The sequence below is a fragment of the Ictidomys tridecemlineatus genome, chromosome 5, assembly GCF_052094955.1.
Source record: "Ictidomys tridecemlineatus isolate mIctTri1 chromosome 5, mIctTri1.hap1, whole genome shotgun sequence".
In the NCBI taxonomy this organism is placed as follows: domain Eukaryota; kingdom Metazoa; phylum Chordata; class Mammalia; order Rodentia; family Sciuridae; genus Ictidomys; species Ictidomys tridecemlineatus.
The window spans coordinates 11,037,136-11,063,058 of NC_135481.1; the positions used below are offsets into that span (position 1 = coordinate 11,037,136).

Consider the following 25,923-nt stretch of genomic DNA (forward strand, 5'->3'; position numbering starts at 1 on the left):
CCAGAGTAAGTATGACTAGATGGGTATGAACCAAGGGGCAGTCCACTGACTCTAGGCATATAGGCACTTACCTAGCAATTCCTTCCTTGGTGTAGAATACAGAATAGGTGAGGTTATCTCCATGAGGATCTGATGCAGGTGTTCGCCATGTTAATTTGATGAAGCGGGTAGAGACCAGGGAGGCCACGACATCCCGAGGAGCTGAAGGCAGTGGTCCCGTTGTGGCTGGTGCTAGATGGTCAGTAGTGGCACTGGTCAGTGAAGTGGGAGGTAATGTTGGGATGGCAACATCTTGTCATGTGCAAACATTGGGGAATATGAAGGGCAAACCACGACGGTTTTTAAAAAGAGAACAGAAAAAACAAAAAACAAAAAAGAAATAAACAAAACCACGATGGGAAATAAAATAAAATGAATGAACATAAAAAAGGCCATTAAACTGAAGGCTAACATGCAGGCCAGGGGTATCTACTGAAAACTAATGGGCACTGTTCAAGACACATCACTGTAGAGCAAGCAGACTTTCTGGTCATTATGATTGTGGGTAAGGGACAAGGAAAGTGACAGCTGAAAATAACACATTTCACAGGACACAGAGTGCCCAGATAATTTTCTTAATCCTGAAAGTAGCATGCAACATGTGTCAAACTTTGCATATAAAACTTTCATAAAGATAGACCTCAATATTTTCTCAAAATACAGAATGTACACAGTATGGAGGATCCTAGTTACAATGTAGATAGTATGAACAAGCCTAGGTACACTCAACATAGGCTCCTCCTTATCATGATCTCATTGCAGTTATGTGTCTCTTCGGCCCTACAGGAGATTCAAAAGCCATTATCTTCAGCTTTGGTTGAATATTAAACTCTGTTGTCTGTATTGGCAATACTCAGGGAAGTGACAATTTTTGCTAAATCACACTTCATTTGCTATCATTTGACTACAACAGTATAAAATCCTAAGTCAAAAATTCCAAAGCCACAAAAATAAGCAGCTCATCTGTTTGTTATGATTCTGAATGCAAAGTACATTAAACCAACATGTGGACTGGATGGGAGAGATGAGGCAGTGGCACTAGTTTAAAGTCTCTGTATACCTTCAGCCATGGATAAATTTACCTCCTAAGACAGCCTGTTTTACTGTTGGGACAGTTCTGATTTTAAAAATTTATTCCTAATACAGAACCTAAAATTTTCTTCACTTTGAAACAGATAGTACAAAATTAATCTCACAATTTTTAATTAAAAGAGTTCATCAATTAGAATTGTGTCAAAGCACTGAAGAAATGGCTCAGTGCTTGCCTAGCACACGTGGGCCTGAGGTTCTGGGTTTGATCCCTAGTACCACACACAAAAAAAGAAAAGAATTTTATCAAATACTTAGTGGGGGAAGAGAATATGGAATTTGCAGACCTAGATTTGAATGAAGTGGTAGGGAAACAACCTCCTGGAAACAACTGTGGAATATAAAAGAGTCTAAAGTGACACAATATAAATTAATATGTCAGATGAATTCCATTTTCTAAGGGAAATGTCAGCAGAGGGCCAACATAGTTGGGATGGAAGTGAGAGTGTAATCCAATAGCTTCACTGATTGAGCACTATGGTTCCTTACACAATCATTGGATCCTCATGACATCTCTATGAAATCAGTACTATCATTGCATCTTTGTCTTTTATGTAGGAACTGGTGTTTAAAAGGACTAAATTACTCACCCTAGGCAAGTGGGGAACAGAAAATCCAACTTTTGTTTTTAGTTTAAGAGGCCCTTGGATATAGCTGGGAATGTGTGAGTCTGGATTTGACACCATTTGTGTGTCACCATGAGCAAATCACTTTTTTCTTGCTCTCTCCTTTTCCTCTAGCCCCACAGAAGTGAGTCTTTTATTTGTTTGTTTCGTGGTGCTGGGAAATCAAACCCAGCAAGTGCTCTACTACCAAGTTATATCCTCACCCCACTGAAGTGCTTTGCTGACTCATTTCTATACCTGTTTAGAACCATACGAAGCTGCCTCCAAATCTGACCTGACTGGCCAAGCCTAATTTCCCCCAACATCTACTATTGACTGATGTCAGTCTATTATGCAAGAAAGAGTAGAATATGCTACAAAGATCCCAGGATTTCAAGTATAAAGACCCAGGCTTAAAACTTGACCTGTCATTTTCTAATAATGTGAAGGTGAGCAAGTCAGCCTGTCTAATGTCAATTTCCTTGTCTGTGAACTCTAACAGTAATATTCCCTACCTGTGTCCCAGGCTGATATGAACCAGAATAGCAAATAAAAAACTGCATGTGAAATCACTATATAGGTTAGTTATTACCATGACTTGAAAGGATAACAAACTCAAGCATAAAAGCAGTTAGGAGGGAATATAAGCAAGATAACTAGGTAAAGAAAGTAATGGGTAATGCTGAAATCATTTAGGGAAATTCAGTTGTTTTACTAAACTTCTAAAGCACAGATCTGTCATTTGTTAATGAAATCTAGTACTTTCCATTCACATTGTTTGTGTTTATACTATCACACTAATCTATAAACTCCTTAAGGACAAGATCTATATCTGCTTCATTTTAGAATCACTCACTATGCCTTTGTCTACTTTAGATAACCAATAAATGTTTATTTACTGAATTAATAAATGGAAGAAAATTCAGGGAGAACTTCTATCAATAGAGACCAATGTTTCAATAGCTCTCATTATACAAGGTAATATTTTAATGTTTTTAGCCAAAAAATATACATGATTCTTAGGTATACATTTTGCAAAGCAAATGTATTTTGTTTTTCCACAGAAAATAAAAGTATAGATAGATTTTTTAAAAAATAATTCCTAATTATTAATGTCTACTGTAGTCCTAGTTCTTTCCCCAGGTGGGTTCTATTGCTGCTATTCCAAGTCCTAATTAGTAGATAACAGAAAGAGACTTGTATGACTACAGAGAATTGAACAGGCAATTAAGTTACCCCAGAATCCATGGCAAGATAGTGTAGATTCAGACTCTGGACTTTTGACATGATAGTTTGAGGAGGCTGACAAATTCTCATTCCCAAAAGCAACTACAAAGCTGGACAAAATGGTCAAAGACTAGAAACTGACTAAAGGCATACAGCACGCTGAGAAGCTTTTATTAATGAAAACTACTAGACACTACAGGTATAATCATTGTTTGTGGCATTGCTCAGCTTTTTTGGAGTGATTGGTCAACCAGGCTACAGTAGACCCTGAAAACCAGTGGCTTTGCTTCTGTTGCCAAATGAGGCTCAGTTGAGATGGATGGAGCATTGCCACCTATGGAGGCAACTGTGGTGGCATGTGAAAAGGGCAGACCAATGCTTCCCTAAGCCTGGGGTGGTGATCTTTTTAGGGATAAGCAATGAATAGCTGACTAGCCCTAGAAGGTGTTCCATGAGGTGAGAAATCAATAAGAAGGCTTAGTAAACTCTCCATATATCCTAGGTTGCCTGGAGTCCATGTGTGTGCCTCAGAGACTGGAGCACATCCAAAGTACCTGTGTATCTTTGGCTGATGAAACCTGTGAATGTGTTTAGAAGACAAGTGAGAGAAGCTGGCAGAAAGCAAAACCCAGCAGAACAAAAATAACTTGGTTTGAATGTACTTCCAAAACTACACAAAGATTTCCTAGTTCAGAGTGGAAGGTTTATTGGCGTATGGTATTTGAGGACAATTTCTGACCAATCTCTGGCTGTACGCTAATTTATAGAAATATAAGGGTTAGCCCTAGAAAACAAAAACAAGAAAATCAACAATGAAAGTTAAGTAGAAACATGAGTAGTTGCACATGCTAGGTGAGACTTATTCAGTCCAAGCAAGTTATCAGACAAACAACATAACAAGAACTACTTCTGGGGTATTGGGAGAAGAGTCAGAATCCACAGCTGCTACAATATATTATCCAAAACATTTAATATTTAACATAAATGAGACATTCAACAAAATAAAACTCAGGAGGTAAAACGGCAATCAATGTCTCAGAAGATATTTGGATTATAGATTTAATAGACCTCAAAGCAGCTATTAAAGAATGTTCTACAAGGTCAGACATGGTGGTGCTTGTCTGTAATTATAGTAACTCAGGAGCTGAGGCAGGAGGATAGCAAATTCAAGACCAGTCTCAGCAACTTAGCCACACCATAAGCAACCTTGCAAGACCCTGTCTCAAAATAAAAAATAAAAAGATCTGGGGATGTGGTCCAGTGATTAAGCACTCCTGGGTTCAATCCCCAGTACCAAAAAAAAAAAAAAAAAAAGTTTTACAAACTAAGGAAACTGTAAAGAACTATGCAGGGTCTGAGAGTTTACCTTGTTTATAAGCTAACAGACTAACCTTTTATCATTTTGTGGGGCTGGCAAAAGTCTCAAGTTCTACATCAGAGACAAAGAACTTTATCACTAAGGGCAATGGCAGAAGCTACAGCTTATTTGTTAGTATCAGTTCTGCATTCCATCTTCAAATCTCCAGAGAAATGCAAAAAGCCCAGGATGGATTCCTGCACATGTGGTATGTTGCCACCAGAGAGGAACCCTGAGCTTGAGATATCTGTCACTTTTGTAGCAAGGGGAAGCAATCCCTAGACAAAGAGCATGCTTGCTCTGGACATTTAATTTAATTCTGCTGTGGTCAGAGAACATATTTTATATGTTTCAGTCTTTTTTAATATATTCAGCTTTGTTTTGTGATCCAGCATATAGTCCCATCCTGGAGATTGTTCCACATGTGCTTGAAAAAAAAAATCTGTATCTGCAGCTGTCTTTAATGTCCATTAGATCAAGTAGGTTGATAAGGATACTGAAGTTTTGAATATCCTTTCTAACTTTGTCTAATCATTTTTATCAGTTTTTGAAGGCAGGATATTGAAATCTCCAATTATTATTGGATTGTGTATTTCTTTGAATATAACAATTATGAATGCAGATGCATCTAACAAAAGGACTCCGAAATATAATAAGCAAAAACTGACAAAATTAAAGGAGGCCTAGGAAAACCCCAAGTATATGAATATTAAACAATGCACTCCTAAGTAATCCTAGGGTCAAAGAAGAAATCACAAGAAAAAACATTAAAAATACTTTTAACTGAATAAAAATCAAAACACAATACTTTAAAAATTAAGGGACATAGCTAATACAGTGCTTGTAGGGAAATTTGCAGTTTAAAATATGCAGAAGAGAAGCCACAAATGAATTATCTATGCATCTATCTTAAGAGGATAGGATTGACTAGAAAACTATAGCATTTACAAGTTGTACAAATCAAGAATAAAAGAGGGAATAAAATTATAACATTATCAACCCTACAAATATTAAAAAATAGAAGGGATTATTATGAACAAATTTATACCGACAAATAAGACAATTTAGTGGAAATGGTAAAATTCCTAGAAGAACATAAATCACCAGATTCCTCAAGAAGAAATATAAAACCTGAAGGACCTACAACAAATAGAGAAGTTGAATTGTAAATAAAAGTCTTCCCACAAAAAAAAAAAAAAAAAGTTCAAACTCAGCTGGCTTTACCACTGGATTCTATCAATATTTAAAAAAAGAAACAATACTAACTCTTCATATAAACTCCCAGAAAATAGAGGAGAAATACTTCCTAATTCATTCTATGAATTTAGTATTAATCTGATATCAAAGCCAGACAAAGATATCATATGAAAAGAAAACTACAAGCCTCATGGTCATAAATAAAAAGAAAACCTTCACAAAAATTTTAGTAAACTATATTTGATAATACATTAAAAGAGTTATACTCTATGGCCGTGCAGGACTCAATAAAGGACTTCAACACTAGTTTAACATCCCCAAATGAATGCAATACACCGTATTTAAGAGAAAAAAGAACAACCACTAATCATCTCAATAGACATAGAAGAATCATCTGACAAAATCAAATGCCCATTTTACCATTTCATGGTAAAAATTCTCAACTAGGAATAGATGTACACTTTGTCAATCTCAAAAACATAATTATATAAAATAAAATTTTGAAATGTTAAATGTTTTCCCCTAAAAATGAAAACAAGACAAGGATTTATGCACTCATTTCTTAGTTCTAGAAGTCCTAGCCAGAGAAAGGGAATTAGATGGGAAAAGAAGTAACATTATTTTCATTTGTGGATGACCTAACTGAGCAGAAAGCCCTACTGAGGGCTGTGGTTGTGGCTCAGTGGTAGATTTCTTACCTAGCATGTGTGAGGCACTGGGCTCAATCCTCAGCATAAATAAACAAACAAACAAACAAACAAATAAATAAGGCCCTAGTCAAGGTTTCCAAATCCCCCTACAAACCTACTAAAACTGGTAAGTTTAGCAAGGTCAGAGGATACAAAAAGCAAGACAGTCTTTTCTATAACTCAACCTGAGATAATTATATATCCTATGTAAAGTAATTAACTTAGGCTCTTACCTTATACCATATACAAAAATTAACAAAATGGTGCACTTAGTGTAAGAACTAAAAACTCTAGATGAAAATATAGGAGAAAATCTTTTTTTTTTTAAAGAGAGAGTGAGAGAGAGAAAAAATTTTTTAATATTTATTTTTTAGTTATTGGCGGACACAACATCTTTGTATGTGGTGCCGAGGATCGAACCCGGGCCGCACGCATGCCAGGCGAGCGCACTACCGCTTGAGCCACATCCCCAGCCCAGGAGAAAAATCTTTAAGCTATGGGTTAGCTAGGAGTTCTGAGACATGATACTGAAAGTACAAAACATTTTTTTTTAAACCCTGATAAATATCATTCTATGGAAAATAAAAATTCGGGGGGTGGAGTTGTAGCTCAGTGGTAGAACACTTTCCTAGTATGGGTGAGGTCCTGGGTTTGATCCCCAGCACCATATACAATTAATTAATTGTTAAATTTAAAAAACAAGAAAAAAATAAAAAATTCAGGCACTTAGAAACCACAACTAAGTAAATGAAAAGCCACAGATTGGCAAAAAAATATTTCCAAGTCATGTAACTGATAAAGAACTTATATTCATATAATAAACTTTTACAACTCAAATAACCCCAATTTAAAAATGGGCAAAAGTCTAAAGTTATTTTACCAAAGAAATTATACAAGTGGCCATAAGCACATGAAAATGTGTTTGATATCATTAGACATTAGAGAAATGCCCATTAAAGCCACAATAAGCTATTACTGCAAAGTACTTTTTAAAATTATTAACGACATCTGAAACCATTTCTGAAGGTGGAGATCATTAAACACTATGCTGGGCATGTTGCCTTGGTTGAGCAGATACAATTATCCTAATTTGACTCCCACTAACACCAGTGAAATGAGTTTATTTTTTTTTAACTCCAATTTTGTTTCTTTTTATAACTCTTTGAAAACAGGTAAGTTCTGACTATTTTTTTTTCCCCCAAATTTACGAACTCCTTCAAAAGGTAAAACAGTATCTTGGAAAGTGTTCCTTCTCTCTAGCCCTCCATTTCCTTATTTAAAAGGATCTATTAAATGGATAGTTCCAGGAATGTTCGTGGTAGAAATTATTTGGAGTTAAGTCAGATTTACATGGTAAATATTACTCAAAACACAACTGTAATGTGAACAAAGGTACAGTTACACAGAGCATTACTTTGGGGAAATATAAGTATGTATACCATAAAAAGGGAACAATTAAATGTGGGAGAATGTGAAGATTTGCCATATATTCAAGACCTCTAGCAATTCTATGGAAGATGAACCTCATTGTTAACTTAACATTTCTCATTCTTATGTGATAATGAAATCTCTTGTTCTTCAAGCAGTAATCTGTTGGGGAATCCCAAATTAAATGCTACCTGAGGTACTATATAACAGAGAACCCAATGAAAAGAGGCTCTGCCTGAAAACCACCTGTAGCTATTCAACTACTGCAACAGTTTCTTTCACATAATAGGGCATTATGTAAAATTGTGGATGTGTAACCGAGGTGATTCTGCAATCTGCATTTGGGGTTAAAATTGGGAGTTCATAACCCACTTCAATCTAATGTATGAAATATGATATGTCAAGAGCTTTGTAATGTTGTGAACAACCAATAAAAAAATAAAATTTAAAAATAAAAAAATAAAAAAAAATGTAATAAGCTTGTTGTAAAAACAATGTATATAACACAGAAGTATATAAAAAAAGATTAAGATCCTCCTTTTATCACTTCAAAATACTACTGCTAGTAGTACATAGACTGGTATGCATTCCTTGAAATATATTTCTTTTCAATGACACTGTTATAGTTGGATCTTTAATGTCCCACATAGGCCCATGTGTTAAAGACTTGGTCACCAGCCTGTGGCAATATTGGGGGGTGGGGTGCATAAAAGGAATCTTTAGGAGGTAGAATCTAGTGGAAGTAAGTAAGGTCACAAAAGGTGTGCCCTTGACACTGGCCCCTCTTCACTCTCTGGTTCCTGGCTGTTCTGAGGTGAAAAGGCCTCTTCTGCTAACACGGGATCCCACAGGGCCAACTGACCATGGACCAAAACCTCTGAAGCCATGAGCCAAAATAAATATTTTCTCTTTATAAGTTGTTTATTTCAGGTATTTTGTCACAGTGACAGAAAACTATGCACTTACCCATAAATATGGAAATGGAATGATACTAAACATATTGCTTTGCAAACTGCTTTAGGATGTAATATATCTTTAAGAGGTTGCCACATCACTACATAAAAACAAGCCTCAACAGTCCTAATTACTACAAAGTATTCCCTAGTGTAGATATACCAAAATTTAATAACTGTCCTATCATTCCTTATGTTAGTCTGTTTCCATTATTTAGTTTTTTGGCTACTACAAAAGCAATGCTTCTGTAAATCTTCCTATACATGTATCTTTTTGTACATGAATAAATATTTCTACAAGATTTATTTGTAGAAGTGGAAATGCTGAGCCAAAGGTTGTGCATTTGCAAGTTTGAAAAATAATGGCAAACAGTCTTCTAAAAGGCTATTTTGATTTCAGTTTTAGGATAAAAGCCAGATACATTTCTGGGTCTACTATTTAACAGATATTCCCACACAACAAACAGGACAACACAAAATCCACGCTGGATGCAACAGAGTTATTTGGGGCAAATCAAAATGTATGAAAAATAAGATAGAGAAAAAGTAAATTAATAGTCATTCAACTCTAAGATACCATCTCACTTCAGTAAGAATGGCAGCCATTATGAAGACAAACAACAAGTGTTGGCAAGGATGTGGGAAAAATGTATACTCATACACTGCTGGTGGGACTACAAATTAGTGCAGCCAATTTGAGAAGCAGTATGGAGATTCCTTGGAAAGCTGGGAATGGAACCACCATTTGACCCAGCTACTCCTCTTCTCGGACTATACCCAAAGGACCTAAAAACAGCATACTACAGGGACACAGCCATATCAATGTATAGGAGCACAATTCACAATAGCTAAACTGTGGAGCCAACCTAGATGTCCTTCAGTGGATGAATGGATAAAAAAAAAAATGTGGCATTTATACACAATGGAATATTACTCAGCCCTAAAAAGAATAAGATCATGACATGTGCATGATCTTATTCTTTTTTAAGGAAATGGATAGCATTAGAGAAGATTATGCTAAGTGAAGTTAGCCAATCCCCAAAAACCAAATGCCGGATGTTTTCTCTGATATAAGGCGAGTGACTCAAAGTGGGATAGGGAGGCAGAGCATGGGAGGAAGATTACCTCTAGATAGGGAATAGGGGTGAGAGGGAAAGGGAGGGAGAAGGGGAATAGCAAGGATGGTGAAAGGAGATGGTCATCATTATACAAAATACATGTATGAAAATGTGAATTTGGTGTCAACATACCTTATATACAGAGATATGATAAAATTGTAGTTTAAAGGTGTATTAAGAATTGTAATGCAAAAAAAGGAGAGAGCTCATGTATAATGGCATAATTTGGCGTGAACATACTTTATATACAGAGTTACAAAAAGCTGCTATGAATGGATAATTATGAATGTAATGCATTCCACTATTGTCATGTATGTAAGAAATAAATAAATATATATATAAATAAATAGTCATTCTGCCTCAAAAGGGTCAAACTGACAAAGATTCAAGCCAACAGACTTGAAACTGACAGACTTACAAAAATGAGACAGTGGGATTATTTGAAAGCATGTAAAAGGAGTATTAACCCTCCAGATCCCTTGCCCCTGGAGACAGGAGATTTATGCTCAGAAAGTCTGGGTTCAGAGATGACCACAAGGGGATTAACACTGGCATATGCCACCTAGCCACATGAACAAGTTTAACACTACCAAATAATAAGACATACAGATATCATGTACCTTGATATGTATTGAAAAGGGCACATCATTTCAGTGATATTTCTAAAAAATGAAAAATGAAATCCATAACCTCAGTATAATAATAAGAAAACATCAGATCAACCCACCTTGAGAACACTATACAAAATACTTGATCGTACTTTGCAAAAGTGTCAAAGGTATGACAGATCAAGAGAAGAACTGTCATAAATCAGCAAGAGACAAAGAAGACATGACAACTAGATGCAACATGGGATCCAAAGACTCCAGGGGAATCTGAAACAACTCTGTCAGCTCCTCACCCCCCCCCCCCCCGCCCCTGCACATCTCTTTTCTCCAATAGCCTGCTCTACAAATTCCAATTATCTTTCTATCCCTAAACTGATCTCGATCTCACTGAGTTAGCTGAGCTATCTGCCCCTAGCTCCTTGTTGGTAAGCGCCCCACCCCCCCCTTTTCAGGAAAGTGCCTCCAGGTAGAATGCTGGGGATAATTATGGGGCTCATCTCATTCATTTCCCTAGTCTTAGTGACCATGGTTCTGTAAGATTTCAAATGTCTAAAATTATTTCTTTCATATAATTTGTCCAGTTTTCTAGTTAGTCATAGCAGGAAGCTATCTAGTACAAATTATTCCATTCTGGTCAGAAGTCTAAGTTACAAATGCTTTTAAGATATTACAATAATTATTAGATAATCTCTTCAGAGAAGAGATAATCAAAAATGGTATACTAAAAATACTTCTAGGCTCTAATCATTATAGGAATTATTTATGTATTTTTGTTATAGTCATGTGTTTCCTTTGCGAAACTAATACAACTAACTACACATCATGAATTCATAATTAAATAAAAACTACAAAAATACTTATGAACACAAATATGTTAATTTGAGGATATACAGGACTTTGAAAGATGAACTTATATGTAAAGAGAACTTCTGAGGCTGAATTATTAAAGGATATATTTATTAGTTTTCAAAAAAATAAAGTCTTAACTATAAAAATGGGACAGCTCTAATTCCTGCATGACATTCTGAGATAAAGTAAAGGTAATACTCCCATTAACCAAAAGAGATCAGAAAAGATGTTTGTATTTGTATAAATACAAATGTATATATTATTCTACAAAGAGGCTATTAAACTTCCAAACAAATCCTGAATTATTTTGTATAATTTGTGAAAATTTCACCCAAGTTATTTTATTTTAAATAAAAGTTATATGAATTCACCACTGAGCTTTTGCAAGGCAAGTTTTCAATCTTATTAACAGTCTAGAATTCAAACAAGCTGATTCTTCATTCCCAACTCAATTATACTATTGACAATCTAATTGGCTCCTGGTTAAAATTAATGAAGCACTCAATGATTGGTGCTTATAAGGACCAACTCGCACTCTGGATTTTTTTAACAAAAGAAAAAATTGCTCTGTGGCTATAGGTAACACTTCTAATCCTATCCTGGATGCCAGGAATGAATGTAGAAATGGCCAGGCTAAAGACCATCACCACTGCCAGAATAAAAACAAAGAGCTGTCCCATTGGTAAGTGAAGTATCATAAACTGAAAAAGCTCAATAATTTCTCTGCATTTCAGTAGTTCTTTCTTGTCTACCTACATTCTTACCTTAAGTCTGATTTGGGAAAACAAAAAACAAACAGCAACAACAAAAAACTAAGTATTAAAGCATCCTGGGATTTCAGATTGCATCTATCAGTCAATGTCTTCACAATTTGAGAAGCAGAGATAAACTATTCTATAATTACCATTGTAGAATCAATCAAAATTGCTATAGATACTTGTCCCATTCTAAAATTATCATTAAAATGTATGTATGAACATTCAAATATTCAGTATTCATCCTCAAAATTTCTCTACTGGGTCCTACTCCACAACTCTAATAGAGCAATTCCCATTTTTCCCCACTGCAAAAAGTTCAAAGAAAGCAATAAAAAATTTTCTGAGAGGCACAGCAAAACAAGGAGAGTTCAATAAAACAAGATTAAAGAGATTCAAATGAAGCATTTAAACTCAATGGGGAAACAACAGTTATACTTGACTATTAATAACAGCACTTTATTAAAAGTAAAAAAAATTAAAAAATGTGAAGAGAGCTACATATAATTTGCTCCTGAGAGTAATCAATCATGTAAGCGAGCCACTGAACATACATGGCAGTTACAATGAGTTCAGGCTATACACTAGTGGTTCCAAATGTTGTCTTTCAACAGACTAATCATAGTTCATTGAAGTTCATAAGGTAGAAGCCAAGACAGATTTCTTCCTCCTTTGCAAACTAATAAAATTCATCACTAGTCCCAAATTTAAAATATGATTCTGAATTAAAGAAAACTAAAGCAGAGGAATAATGATACACATTGGTGATAATTGAGAATTGGCATCTTCTTACACTGTCACAATCTAATTTCTAAACATCTGCTTTCAGGAGACTCATACAAAGAAATAGCTACGGCCTCAATTTGTATACTCTATCCCATCCTCTTGGATAAGCTATAATAGCTGTCATGGGTGTTGGTGTGAAAATCTTAAGACTTTAGGAGTTCTGCAAGTTTAAAGTATAACAGGAAAAAAGCTTTAGAAAACAGAGGAAGATTTTAATTTAAAATAAAGAGCAATTCTCAAATGTAAAGTTCTGCTAAATAGAATGGGAAATCCTATAAAAAAATAATTGCCTATCACTGAAAAATAGTAAAGGTTATCATAAAGATAATAATTAGAGAAACTTATAATTCTAAGATTCTGATTTTCTGAAAAAAGTCTTGCTAATAAATTTCAGAGATCCCATGTTTAATACAGCACTTATTTGAAATGACAGAAATTTCTTTGTTGTATATTATTTAAAAGAAAAATACATTATAATCAAATTGCTTGTGAAATTTTGACATGAGTTTCAAGACTTGACATATTTGCTATTTTCCTTCAAGTTTTATGTGACAGAAACAATAATATGATGTCTACTTTTGATTTGGGAATCACCTTCCATATTATAATCAATATTATTTAACTTCTAGAAGGAGAAATAAATGTTTAGTTAGCATGCAAATTACTACCAAATCTCCTTGAAATTTTCATGCATATTCAGATACCTTTATTAATGCAAGTATAATAAGAAATCCCTATCTAATGAATTCTAAAACCATTTGCTGTTTCCTTGATAATCATAATTATTAGTTCCCAAAGCAAAATCAAAAGAGATATGCTCAGGATTCCTTGCTCATATTTAAATAAAATTCACACAAATATTAAAAACTTATTTAAGAGAATGCATTTTTAAAGACAGATATTACACTAATATACTTATTGTTTATTACTATTTATTGAGATGCCACATGTTTAGCTATGCTAGCAATTCTAAAGATAAATGATACAAATGACAAAATGATGAACACACTCCTTTTTCAGTGATCTTACAGTTTAATAAGGAAGAATTGTATGCATTATATAATGTTTACATCAAGTAGAAAGTGCTTACGTGGCATTGAAAACTATGCCTTGAAACATACAGGTTTTGGTACTGATAGAACCAAAACAACTTAAGTGATAAAGTGTAAAAAGAGGGAGAAATTGAAGTGGATTGAGCTTGGTAGGTTAGAGGCTTTACATCCATAATATTACAGTGTTTAAAGCACCTGTTTTCCTGTAAGTCAGACAGAAGAGGCTCATATATATTCCAGCTTCAATATATATATACATATATATATTATATATGAGATATGATATATATACAAACTATATATTATAAATAACCACACATGGTTTTATAGTGTGTGTGTGTGTGTGTGTGTGTGTATGGGGGTACCAGCGATTTGAGGATTGAATCAAGAGACACTCACCCACTGACCTACATCCCCAGCCCTTTTTATTTTGAGACGTTAAGTTGTTTAGGGTCTCACTAAGTTGCGGAGGCTGGCTTGTGATCCTCCTGCCTCAGGCTCCTGAGCCACCAGGATTATAGGCATGCACCCACCATGCCTGGCTTCAACCATGCCTGTGACCTTGGGCAGGTTACTCAATACATGGTTAATTAAGTTAAAAACTATATTGTCATATCTGAGCTGAGGACATTTCCTCTTCTGCTCATACAAGATCATATGGGCTCCAAGACACCTTTGTTTTACTCTTGGGCTAAAACCTTTTTCTTTCCTCAAAAAGAGAATTTGCAGCAAATTTCCATAAACACATTTTTTAATTGGCCAAGAACAGGTAAACAGGGATAAGCAAAGATAAATTGCATAGAAAGTGGAACCATCCAAATTCACATAATGAAATTATTATTTTTGCAAAAGACAACAGGAGAAATAAAAATCAAGGAAACAAGAGTAAATAAGCAAACAGGTGAACTTTGACATCAAAGACTAAAATGCCATAAAACTAGAATAAACCACTAAAAAAAATTGTAGAGAACTTGGAAATTAAAAATATCAGTGAAAGATGTCTGGTTTCAATCTTGACATGTAAAAGATTTAAAGTCATCATTTTCATTCTTATGGCAAAGAAAACAAACAAAACAAACAACTGCACAATCTGAAAATGAATGACTTTTATTGGACACATTAGAGAACTGAAATTACACAGCAAACTATTACTCTGAAATCTGGAGACAGGCACATGTGACATATCACAACAGAACTGCTATGTGAAAGCAGAAGCCACTGGAGTCATAAACTGACATGGACACTTAATTGGTAATTTTGATGGATTGTTGGAGATTGAATGTGTCTCGTGTGAGAACGAGAAATTCTGGGGGCCTCATCTTAGGGGTGACCCTATATTTCTAAAGTATCTTCCTTCCAGGAACTCCACCACATTTTCATCATGAGGATCCCAAAGATTCCCTCCTGCTGGGCACAGTGGTGCATGCCTGTAATCTCAGAGTGTAGGGAGGCAGAGGTAGGAGGATTGCAATTCAAAGCCAACCTCAGCAAGTCAGCAAGACCATGTCTCTAAATAAAATATAAAAAAGGGCTGGGAATATGGCTCAGTGGTAAAGCACCCCTAGGTTTAATCCCTGGCACAAAAAAAAAAAATGATAAGCATCCCTCCTATGTTTGGCAGGAGAAGGAAAGAAGAACCACTAAGAAACATGCCCAGAGCCTTTCCCAGAGCCCAACTCTTGAAATCTTTCTTGATGGGAGGACAGGAATTCTCTGCCCCTCCAACTTCCTTCAGCTTTTCTGTTTCACATAGGAGTGATGGGAAAGAAATACCAACATCCCACAGAAGAAAACACAACTTCAAGGGGAAAAAAAAAAGAAAGAAATGGGGCTGGGAACAGTATAGGTAGGGAAGGGAGTAGGAGGTGGAGAAAAATATTATTCTACTGGAGAAACACTTGTGAAGACCACAGCTATGAGACACAGGCCCACCAGACACCTGAGACTTAAAAAGATTATAGAAGGTGTGGAGTGCCACAACCTGCTTGGTTGTTAATTCAGAAACCAGAGGGGAATGAAGAAAAAGAAAACTAGACACGTTTAGAGAAAAAAGCTGTGGCCGGGTGGGCAGCCAAACTCTGATGGAGGACTGACCCAGAGCTAGCTCAGCATGGTATTATATAGGTTTTGTCATCCAAAGGTTATTTGTGGAAAAGCTTCATCAAAGCAGGCAATTTGAAGGTCACGGTGAAACTTGTGAGACACTGAGGTCATCTTGTTATGCCTAGAATTCTCCATCTCTGGTAGTTGGTGCCTGAACTCAAGGTTCCGACTGATACAGCTGTTCACCTTCACAAGTAGCCTCCTCTGGCCAGGTGTCACCATAGCAACTGGGCCATCTTGACCTGCACCTTTGTTCCCAGCACAAAAAAAGCCATGAGGGAATCAGAAGCCATGATTCAAGCTCTCTACAGTGGAGTTCATTTGTGGGAGAGAGGAACAAAGAGGGCTCAACTATAATAGTGAATAACAGCTGAAAGAGCTGCAGGGGAAAGGTTCCTTCTCTCTACAGATCAGCACAGCCGAAAAGTGCCAAAGTAAAAAGCAGAGACAAAAGGCCAAGTACAGTGGAGGAACCTAAAGCCTCTGGCATCTACAACTATAACAAAAACTAACCACAACCCAACTTCCAACTAGATAAAGATGAGTCTTAACACTAGAAGTCCATTGATCTCAATTCTTATTACCTAATACAAGATGGTCGACTTTCAACAAGAAATTACAAGGCACATTAAAAGGTGAGGAACAACCACCACCACCACCCAGTCAAGACGAAACAACCAGAACAAAATGGAGCTATGACACAGATGTTGAAATTACATGACAGGGATTTTGAAACAAAATGACTAATATGCTAAAGGCTCTAAAGAAATAAGTAGGTTAATAAGGAGAAAGAAGCAAATGCTACAGACCAAACCTAGTAACAGAAATGAAGAATGCCTCTAGATAGACTCATTAGTAGGTTCAATATGGTTGAGGGAAGACATGGTCAACTTGAAGACAGGTGAACAGAACTTCCTGAAGTGAAAAGAGAAAAAAGATTTTAAAAAATAGTACACCCCAAAACTGTGGGACAATATCAAAGGGTCAGATATATACTAAGTGAAATATCAGCAGGAGAACAAAGAATATAGCAGAAGAAATATTTAAAATAATAACGACTAAGAATCTAACCACAGATCCAGGAAGCTCAGAGAAGACCAAGTATGATAAATATTTTTAAAATCTACATTTAATAACAACATTCAAACTACAGAAAACATCATAAAAATTTTTTTGGACTTAAACAGATGTAAGTCTTTAAATTTAAAGGGACCCACTCACTGGGTAATATCAGGTGGGGATGGAGGAAAGAAATCCATGCTGTGGAATTTCAGAGTTCTAATGGAAATAAAAGTTTTGAAAGCTTTCAGAAACCAAAGAAGTCAACCTAAAACAAACAAACACCGACTCTTAACATGCTGAAAGATAATGAAAGTATGTGATGGCAAGCAAAGTCATCACATACTTTGAAAGTATGTGAAGTAAATATGAAAATACTATGAAAGTATTTTCAGACAAGCAAAGTCATGGAAATTTACTTCTCACCCCTTTCTGAGGGGCTGTGATTACTACAAGAGTTAATCAAGGAAAGTAAATGAAAAACAATAAATCCAAGAAAGTAGAGAATATAGTTTGGAGGAAAACATTGCATATGACCAAGAAGGCCGCAAAAACTTGAAGTTTTTGCATTGTCTGGTGAGGGGAAAGAAATCAGGATTAACTTGAAGAGCTGCTAGAAATAAAATAAGGCTAAATTTGCAGTTAAAAAATTTTCTTTTTTCAGTACTGGGGGCTGAACCTAGACATTTACATAAACTAGGCAAGTGTTCTACCACTGAGCTCCATTCCCAGCCCTTTCTAAAATTTTGTTTTGAGACAGGTCTTATAAGTTGTTCGGCTGGCCTTGAACTTGTAATCCTCCTATCTCAGTCTCTCAAGTTGCTAGGATGACCAGGATGACAGGGTGTTACACAGACTAGGCAAATGGCATACCATCAAGCTATATCCCTAACCCAAATAAAAAGTATAGAAATGCCAATGGATAAAAAAAGGGTTGAAGGTAACAAGAATTAACCAAGACAAAAATGAGTGCTTTGGGCTGGGGTTGTGGCTCAGTGGTAGAGCCTAACATGTATGAGTTACTAGGTTTGAGCCTCAGCACCACATAAAAATACAAAAAATTTATTGTGTTTATCTATAACAAAACAAAAAAATGTTTCTTGCTGCTAAAGCAAATACCATATTTTGTTTTCTTGATTCTGATATGTACTTTTTCACATTTTTAACCTCTCTGAAATCAGGTTGCTTCTTGTAATTCATGGTGTTTTTGATTTGGTGAATCATAATAATCCAACAGGAAGATAAGTCATAACTCCTAAAGCAATAACAACATGGCTTCTGAATATTTAAAGCAATAATAGAAATTCTAAAATCAAAAAAATCTGCATAATACCTTATTAGTAATATTTTCTTAAAAGCTGACAGATTAGATAGATAAAAATAAGGCAAAGCTCTATAGAATTTTAATAAGACAATTAACAAGTTTGATCTGATACTGGTAAGCTGTAATGTGTGGAAAACACCACCAAGAAAACTACCACCAAAAACTGACCATGTGTTAGATCAAAAGTATCAATTTTCAATGAATTAAGAAATGCAGGGTCACCTGCTGAAGTAAGGGAATAATAGGTTTGAGGGGCATGAAGGTAGGGCAACAGGGAGTAGACCTCAAAAATATAATGGCATTTCTTAGCAATCAAAGTCCCAATTGAAGTTGGTGCTTATGAATTTGGTACCCATTCTCCTTGGTTTTTAGAACACAGCATATTTACTTCCAAAATAAAGCAATTCAAAAGTACCTCAATACCTGAAATGTCCATCAGCACAGTTGCTGAATATCTATCTAGAAAATTTGTTAGGGAAAAAATGCAATGGGACATAAACTCATAATAGCCAAGGCTATTTTGAGTATTCAAATAATTTCAATGGAAGGAATTAACAGTTGCAAATGATGATCCCATAGACTTCAGAGCTCCTTCGCTTAGGAAACAGCTCTCAAAGGTAGAGAAAAAAAAAAAAAAAACCTAACATAGGAATACAGTTTATCGGGGAGTTCTTAGAACGTGTGCATTGTGATAAGCAGCCCTTGCAGTGAACTACTGGTTTAAACAAATGACTTATATAAACAATTGAAGGAAGTTATAAAATAAAATGAACACAAAATACTCCTCCCATTCTTGTGTGCAGGAAGGATGTTTCAATTTTAAGGAAATCATCTGACTTTTTCCTGACATCAAAAGCACTCATTAAAAAAGGTGTGCCAGATGTTAATGACGCACCTACCATAGCAGTGAGTGCAAAATAAAGAGGGCCTCTTCCCCTTTCATCCTCAACCAAACTGCTGTCTTCCCAGTAAGATCTCAACACCCCAGAGAAAAGTTGGAAGACAAAATTTATAAAGGTAATTCTGATCATTTCTCATTTAGACCAATAAAAAGGAAAAACTGATTTTGCTTCAATGTTTAATAATTTTCATTAACTTTAACCACAGCCAACTTTCTATGATGTAGTTGAGAAAGAGCAGTAACATTTTTGAGATTCTGATCCAGAAACCCAAATTCTAGCAGCTTTTATTTCTTCAGATTATACAAAATGCAATGAAATTCAAATAGTCCCAATCAAGTTCTTTAACAAACTACTTTAAAGGAAACAACAACTACTCACATTTGTAAGAGTGAACCAAAACAGAAACTCTAAAAATTAAGAGAAAACCATCACTAATCTGGGATCCAGCTAAAACGTGTCTCACATTCATTTAACCAATTGGGTTCTACAATGCTAAAAAACATAAGGGGGAAATTCAGAAAATAATTCTAGTACCAAACAAAGGTTGTTTAAAAATATGCATGCAGCTGGGTGTAGTGGTACATGCCTGTAAGCCAAGCTGAGGCAGTAGGACTGGGAGTTCAAAGCTGTCCTCAGCCAACAGCGAAGTGCTAAGCAACTCAGAGACCCTGTCTCTAAATAAAATACAAATACAAAATAGGGCTGGGAATGTGGCTCAGTGGTTAAGTGTGCCCGAGTTCAATCTCAGGAATCCCTTCCCCCCGCAAAATATGCATGCAGCCAAAATATTAGGACAATATTACAGTACTCATGAAGCAGAGTAGTATTTAAGATGTAATGCTAAAGAAAAACATTTCTCAATATGCATATCAAATACTATATATTATACTTTTTATATCTGATGGTCTCATAAGCCTATATAAATTGGTATATATTCTCAGTGCTAACATCACTATAATCTAAAATGAAAAACATACTGATCCAGCATCAAAACTATCTGAAATCAAGTCTGTAAGCAGCCAGATTGTCAGTGATGTCTTTCAGGTCCAAATGATATTGTGCCAACTATGACATTATTGTATAATTTAGCATCTTTTAAATATAGTTACCAATCAAAAGATATTCAGACATACTATTCTCCTTCTGGTGTTTTGGCACTGCATAATGGAGTCTTTCTTTATACTGAAATAATACCATCAAATTCAAATTCAAGCTTGCTCTCTGATAAGTTCTAAATCTATATTTGTGTCCAGAAAAGGGCATCTGTGGGACTTCTGTTTAACAGCTGAACACTAAAAATTATCATTGAGGACTAAATTATTATTTGGACTTCAAAAGTTCTGGGTCTTAAAAATTCATGACTTTTGGCAAAAATAAAATTAATGTTTAAGATTAAACAGATTAAGACTTTCTATCTAGCTCACCAAAGCTTTCTAAAAACAAGTATTCATTGTAATATAGCTCAAGGGTAATGGAGACAAACTTTCTTAACCTAAAAAGATTAAAGATCATAACCTTAGATTTATATAGAGTTTATTTCTTTTATATACATACATATGTGTGTGTGTGTATTTTAGTTGTAGTCAGACACAATACCTTCATTTTATTTATTTGTTTTTATGTGGTGTTGAGGATAGAACCCAGCCCTCAAACATGCTAGGCGAGTGCTCTACTGCTGAGCCACAACCCCAGCCCCTAGAGTCTATTTCTACTTAGCATAAAACTCTAAACTTTTCTTCTCTCTTACACTAAACATTCAATTAACCACAAATCTGGTCCTTCTTTCTTTTTTTTTTAACTTATATTTTTTAGTTGTAAGTGGGCCTTTATTTAATTTATTTATATGCGGTGCTGAGAATCTAACCCAGTGCTTCACACATGCTAGGCAAGCACTCTACCACCAAGCCCTAGTCCTGGTCCTACTTTCACCTAGCCCTGGTCCTACTTTCTCTCATAGACCATTTATCCAACACTTACTAAATATTTTCCATTTATAAGCCTTTAAAGGATAAAATGTCTCTCCAGTGCTACAACTTAGTTGAGGGTTTTCAACATCACACCAATCTGAATTTTGTACCAAATCAGGTATCACAAAGTCCTAATTTTCCTCTCTGTAACCACTTAGCACACCTCCACTACATTAATCCTCTTAAAGTGCTAATTTTTTCCTCACATACACGAAATCTGCTGAGGTCTTAACTACTTGACAAATCCCAACACTCTGATCTGGTATTAAATAAAGTGGCCTATACATACCTTCCTGCTGTATATTATGGTACTCATACTTCTCTGAATACTAGTAAACTGAACTGCCTGCCGCAGTCTGGCTGGGCACAAATCAGGAGCCACTCAAGCAGGAACAAACTTCATTTCCGAACTCCCCTCGAACGCCACCCACGCAGCCCTTCCAGGGACACCACACACCAACCGGAACTCCCTCCACTGGAATTTCACCAACCAACGGGAACTCCCCAGGAATCCCCGCTTGAGAACTCCAAAGTCTGGGGCACTGGAGGGGGACAGCAGGGGTCTATATACAATTGAATACACAGCCTGTTTCAATCCAGCATCATCCAGTCACAGCAGTTATAGACAGCTTAACTTAATTATCATCATCTTAATGGTTGCCTCTCAACCATTACTTCTGGCAAAATGCCAGGGGCCATTGCGACTGGCTGTAGCTCTCAGCATCTGTCTGCTATTCTCCAAATGGACTTTGGGCCTTTCTACTTAACACATCTGAGACAAATCCTTTTTCCATCTTGATGTAACCTAACTAGTTTAGAATCTACACAACTTTCTGGACTTGGCTCTAATGCTACATAGTTCAAAAAAATCTTCCTTGTCTGTCAAATCTGACAGAAATTACAGAAATTATTTTTTTCCCATTGAGAATTAAGGTGGCACTTTGGCATTCAGCACAGCTTGCATTATAGAGATTTAGATTCATAGTCAAAATCTCTAACTTGGCTGTATAACCTTTCAGTTTCAATAAATTGGCAATAACTGGGGTGACTATGCAATACTATCCATACCCCAATACTTCTGAGATTGAAAGAAGGTACTTTGGGTAATTATGCTGGGATGGCAGGTGTTAACTAGGATTGTCTTTGGTTCGCTACATGCATGTGTACACTTGCAAAATGAGATATCTGACCCACCTTGTCAATAAGTATGACTATAATCCTGACTTGAAAGAATGAATTTGAAATTAAAAGAACATAAAAGGAAAAAAGAGAACATAAGTTATTTTTCTCTTGGAAATATCAAACTTGCTCAGTACAGTAAGTTTTGAAATTGAAAACCTAAGTCCTGACTTTCATGCTAACTAGTTTTAAGGCAAGTCACTTTCCCGAGTCTCCAGATCAGCTAAACTAAGTAATCAGATTTCTAAGGTCTATCCTAACTAGAGTTTATGATTTTATGTCATCTCCCCTAAGAGCCTATATATAGCACAGTCTCTGCCACATAACTGTTACATAGCACATGACCCAATAAAATACTTGGTTTAAAAAAAAGTTTTAAATATTTTAATAAATTATATTTAACCACCTTAGCATTTGAATCACATGATTCATCTTTCAGGAAAAAAAAATTCTGTAACAAAGAACATTTGGAAATAGTTACCAAATATTCTTACCCTGTTTTTTTTTTTCTTCCACAGCATTTTGTTTTGAGAAAAAAACCCGTGAGACTTTAAACTGCCTTGAAAAACGTAGAAATCAATGTACACATTCACATATTTCAAGTTTAATTTCTAATAGTTTTATTTTACATTTATTTCTTGTCCTTTCTTCCCACTCTTCAGATTTTTCTAACCCTATTTCTCAGACACAATCATCATTAAGAGATTATTGTGCAGTGTAGCCTTGTGAGACTTGTAAAGCCATCTATATCCTTTCCTCTTATCTTTTTCAAAAAGGAAATCAGAACACTATTTTGCAAGTTGCTTTAATAACCTGCAAATTTTTCCATACATGAATCTACCTTTTTCTTTTTAACACTTACTTAGTATTTCATTGTTTTCATGCATGTAACTAGTACCCCTCTTTGGTTGTTTCCTGATTTATGCTAGTCTAGCATGTGAATCTTTAGTTACTTGCTAACTATATCTTCAAGATAACTGATCATGAATAAAACTTTGTTTGATAAAAGGGTATATGAATGTTAAATTATTTTTAATTGCATTTCAAAAAATTACACTTCTTTAAGGAATTTAAAAGCAAGTCTCTTCATGGTCTAATCTGATGAGTTATAGAGCAATTAAAACAAAAAAAAGAGTTACACCTCTAAGTACTGTTGTGCCCACTAGAGCAATTAAAAAAAAAAGAGTTACACCTCTAAGTACTTGTGCCCACAAATACTGGTTAATCATGAAGTCAGAAAAATAGCTAACTTCTGCTAAGTTATATATGAATGTGTATATGTATGTGAATGTATAAAACACATTTTCAAATTCCTGCTATTCCTTCAGGAAGATCCTCAAATAACACCACTCTGACAAGGCCCTCTCTGTTTACCCTATTTAAAATACTCCTGCTCTATCCTTGATGATTCTTCATCAGAGCTTTCTTCTTTTTATATTTCTTTGAAGTAGATATAAAAACCACAATATTTTGCTTACACATTTACTTGTTTATTGTCTGTCTACCCTATTGAATTATCTCTGCTTGTTAGTTATTTCAACACTACACTCAGCCCAACAAATGAATAATTTTGTAGAACAGACAAAATTATTACTAAATAAATAAATTCATAGAAAATGTTCAACAAGAGCTACATGTAAAAAGAGAGATTGAAAAAGAGTTAAAAAGTAAATTTACTTTTACCTCAGTCAATTTACTTTTACATCAGTCAATTATACATTGTTATTTTTGAAATGAACATGTATTGTGTTTATTTTAAAATATTTCAGTGCAAGTTTAGTTTTACCAGTCCATTTCAGATGCCTTACAATCTAGTCATATACGATTATTTTCTTGTTTTGCAAATTTAAATTATCTAAATGAATATCAAGTGAATTTTTGTAATTTAATTTAAAAAAAAACTTCAAACTTTGTTTTAAGAAGTTAGCCTTTTACCTTCATTTTTATTTACTGTAATGCAGAGTACTGCAATTTCAAATTACTATTATCTTTTTAAAAATTTTTTTGTCATTATATTTTATTACTTGTATTTGCTTTTTAAAATATGGTCCTGAGGATCAAGTCTAATACCTCAGACTTGCTAGGCAAGCACTCTACCACTGAATTACAACTGCAGCCCCAAATTAGTATTATATTAAAGTTACAGAGTACTTAAAATTAACAGAACACTTTACATACTATTATTTTATTTGCCTCTCAGAGGTGTGCTGTGCAGAGATTGGCGTTTACAGATAAGGAAATGGGTGCTCAGATTAATCACCTCACCTGGGGATAGGACATGAATCTAATATGGCAGACTTAAAGCATAAGGTTGGTTTCATTACACATGTTACAATAGGATATCATAAAATTATTAACTGAAAATGTTTCATTCTGACTGTAAATAATATATTTTATTTCAATATCTTACATTAAAAAATGTTTTGAAACATTTTATATAATATAAATGCTTGTTTATAAATTAACTGAAATTAACACAGTATTTGAAGTGATAAGAACCTAAAAGATAATTTAATTCACTAATTTCATAAAAAAAATCACAAAATTTCAATATCTGATCCAATCACTCAGTAAGTTAATAGTAGACAAGAACTAGAACCCATGAATTAGCATTAGATGCATTTTCAATTTTAGAAAGTTTTTAGACATGAAATTTCTGACTAAGAAGTCAAATTTACCAGTTATCTTGAGTAAAATTTTGCCTAAAGTTATAATTACTGTCACAAAAAACCAAAATAACCAATTAGAATTTATCCTTTCATTAACACCAACACTATTACATATCCTAGTGCTACAGATTTAAAATATTCCACTAATGACTAATAATTTCCTGCTATCTAGCCAACTTTTACTCATGCCAGGCCATTAGTCACTTATTCCAGAAAATCTATTATTCAATGTTAACCTCAGATACTATATGGAATTTTTTACAAATGTTATCTGTCTAAAAAAAAGTGATGCCCAATATGTTTTCTTATCAAGCATGGCCATAATATCCTAGAAGTCATTTAATCTACTGGTGAAGTGTGGATTTCCTTCACTAAAAACAAGTTCACATTACTCCCTTTTAATCAACTCTTCTTCCACTATTGGAACTAAAAAACCTGAAAATCATTAGACTTGGTTTGAAAGAACATACATAAAAAAAACTATTTCTGTGGGTTTTTTTCAGTCTTAAAACAATTATTTATGAGTCTATTTTTAAATTTACCCTGACAGGAAGAAAGACAAATAAAATTAATGGACAAAAAAATACAGTATTTCTGCTTAATTTTTACTACTCTTAACATAGCAGCAACAACTTAAATGTATATGTTTTGAAAATATTACTCAATAGATAATTATTAAAAACAGGCAATATTAATTTAAAATGGCAAACAAAAATACTGTTTATGTTTATTTATGAATATTTTAAAAGACACAAGATCTAAAATCAACAGTTACTGTTAATTACATCAACAGTTGTACTTAAAAAGTTTTGATTTAAGAAAGTATGTTTGAAACAAAACTTCTCAAATTCTACTTACCCATTTGGTTAGAAATTCAGTTTTCTGGTAATGTGATACAAATGTTCTATATATTTTATCTATTATTATGAAAGCTCAAATAATGTTCCAGCAGGCTGATACATACAGCC

At 34.7% G+C, this 25,923-nt stretch overlaps 1 protein-coding gene across 13 annotated transcripts in view; it reads right to left on the reverse strand.

Annotated features, from left to right (window-relative positions):
- Neo1 (neogenin 1) overlaps window positions 1-25,923 on the reverse strand; it is a 227,141-nt gene that overhangs the window by 64,253 nt on the left and 136,965 nt on the right. For 9 of the 13 annotated variants that reach the window (XM_078049332.1, XM_078049328.1, XM_078049327.1 and 6 more), the window contains exon 8: window positions 72-291. In XM_078049332.1, the coding sequence (XP_077905458.1) occupies window positions 72-291 (220 nt within the window). The remainder of the gene's footprint in view (window positions 1-71; window positions 292-25,923) is intronic. The other 4 variants (XM_078049330.1, XM_078049325.1, XM_078049323.1 and 1 more) reach the window with 1 other exon arrangement.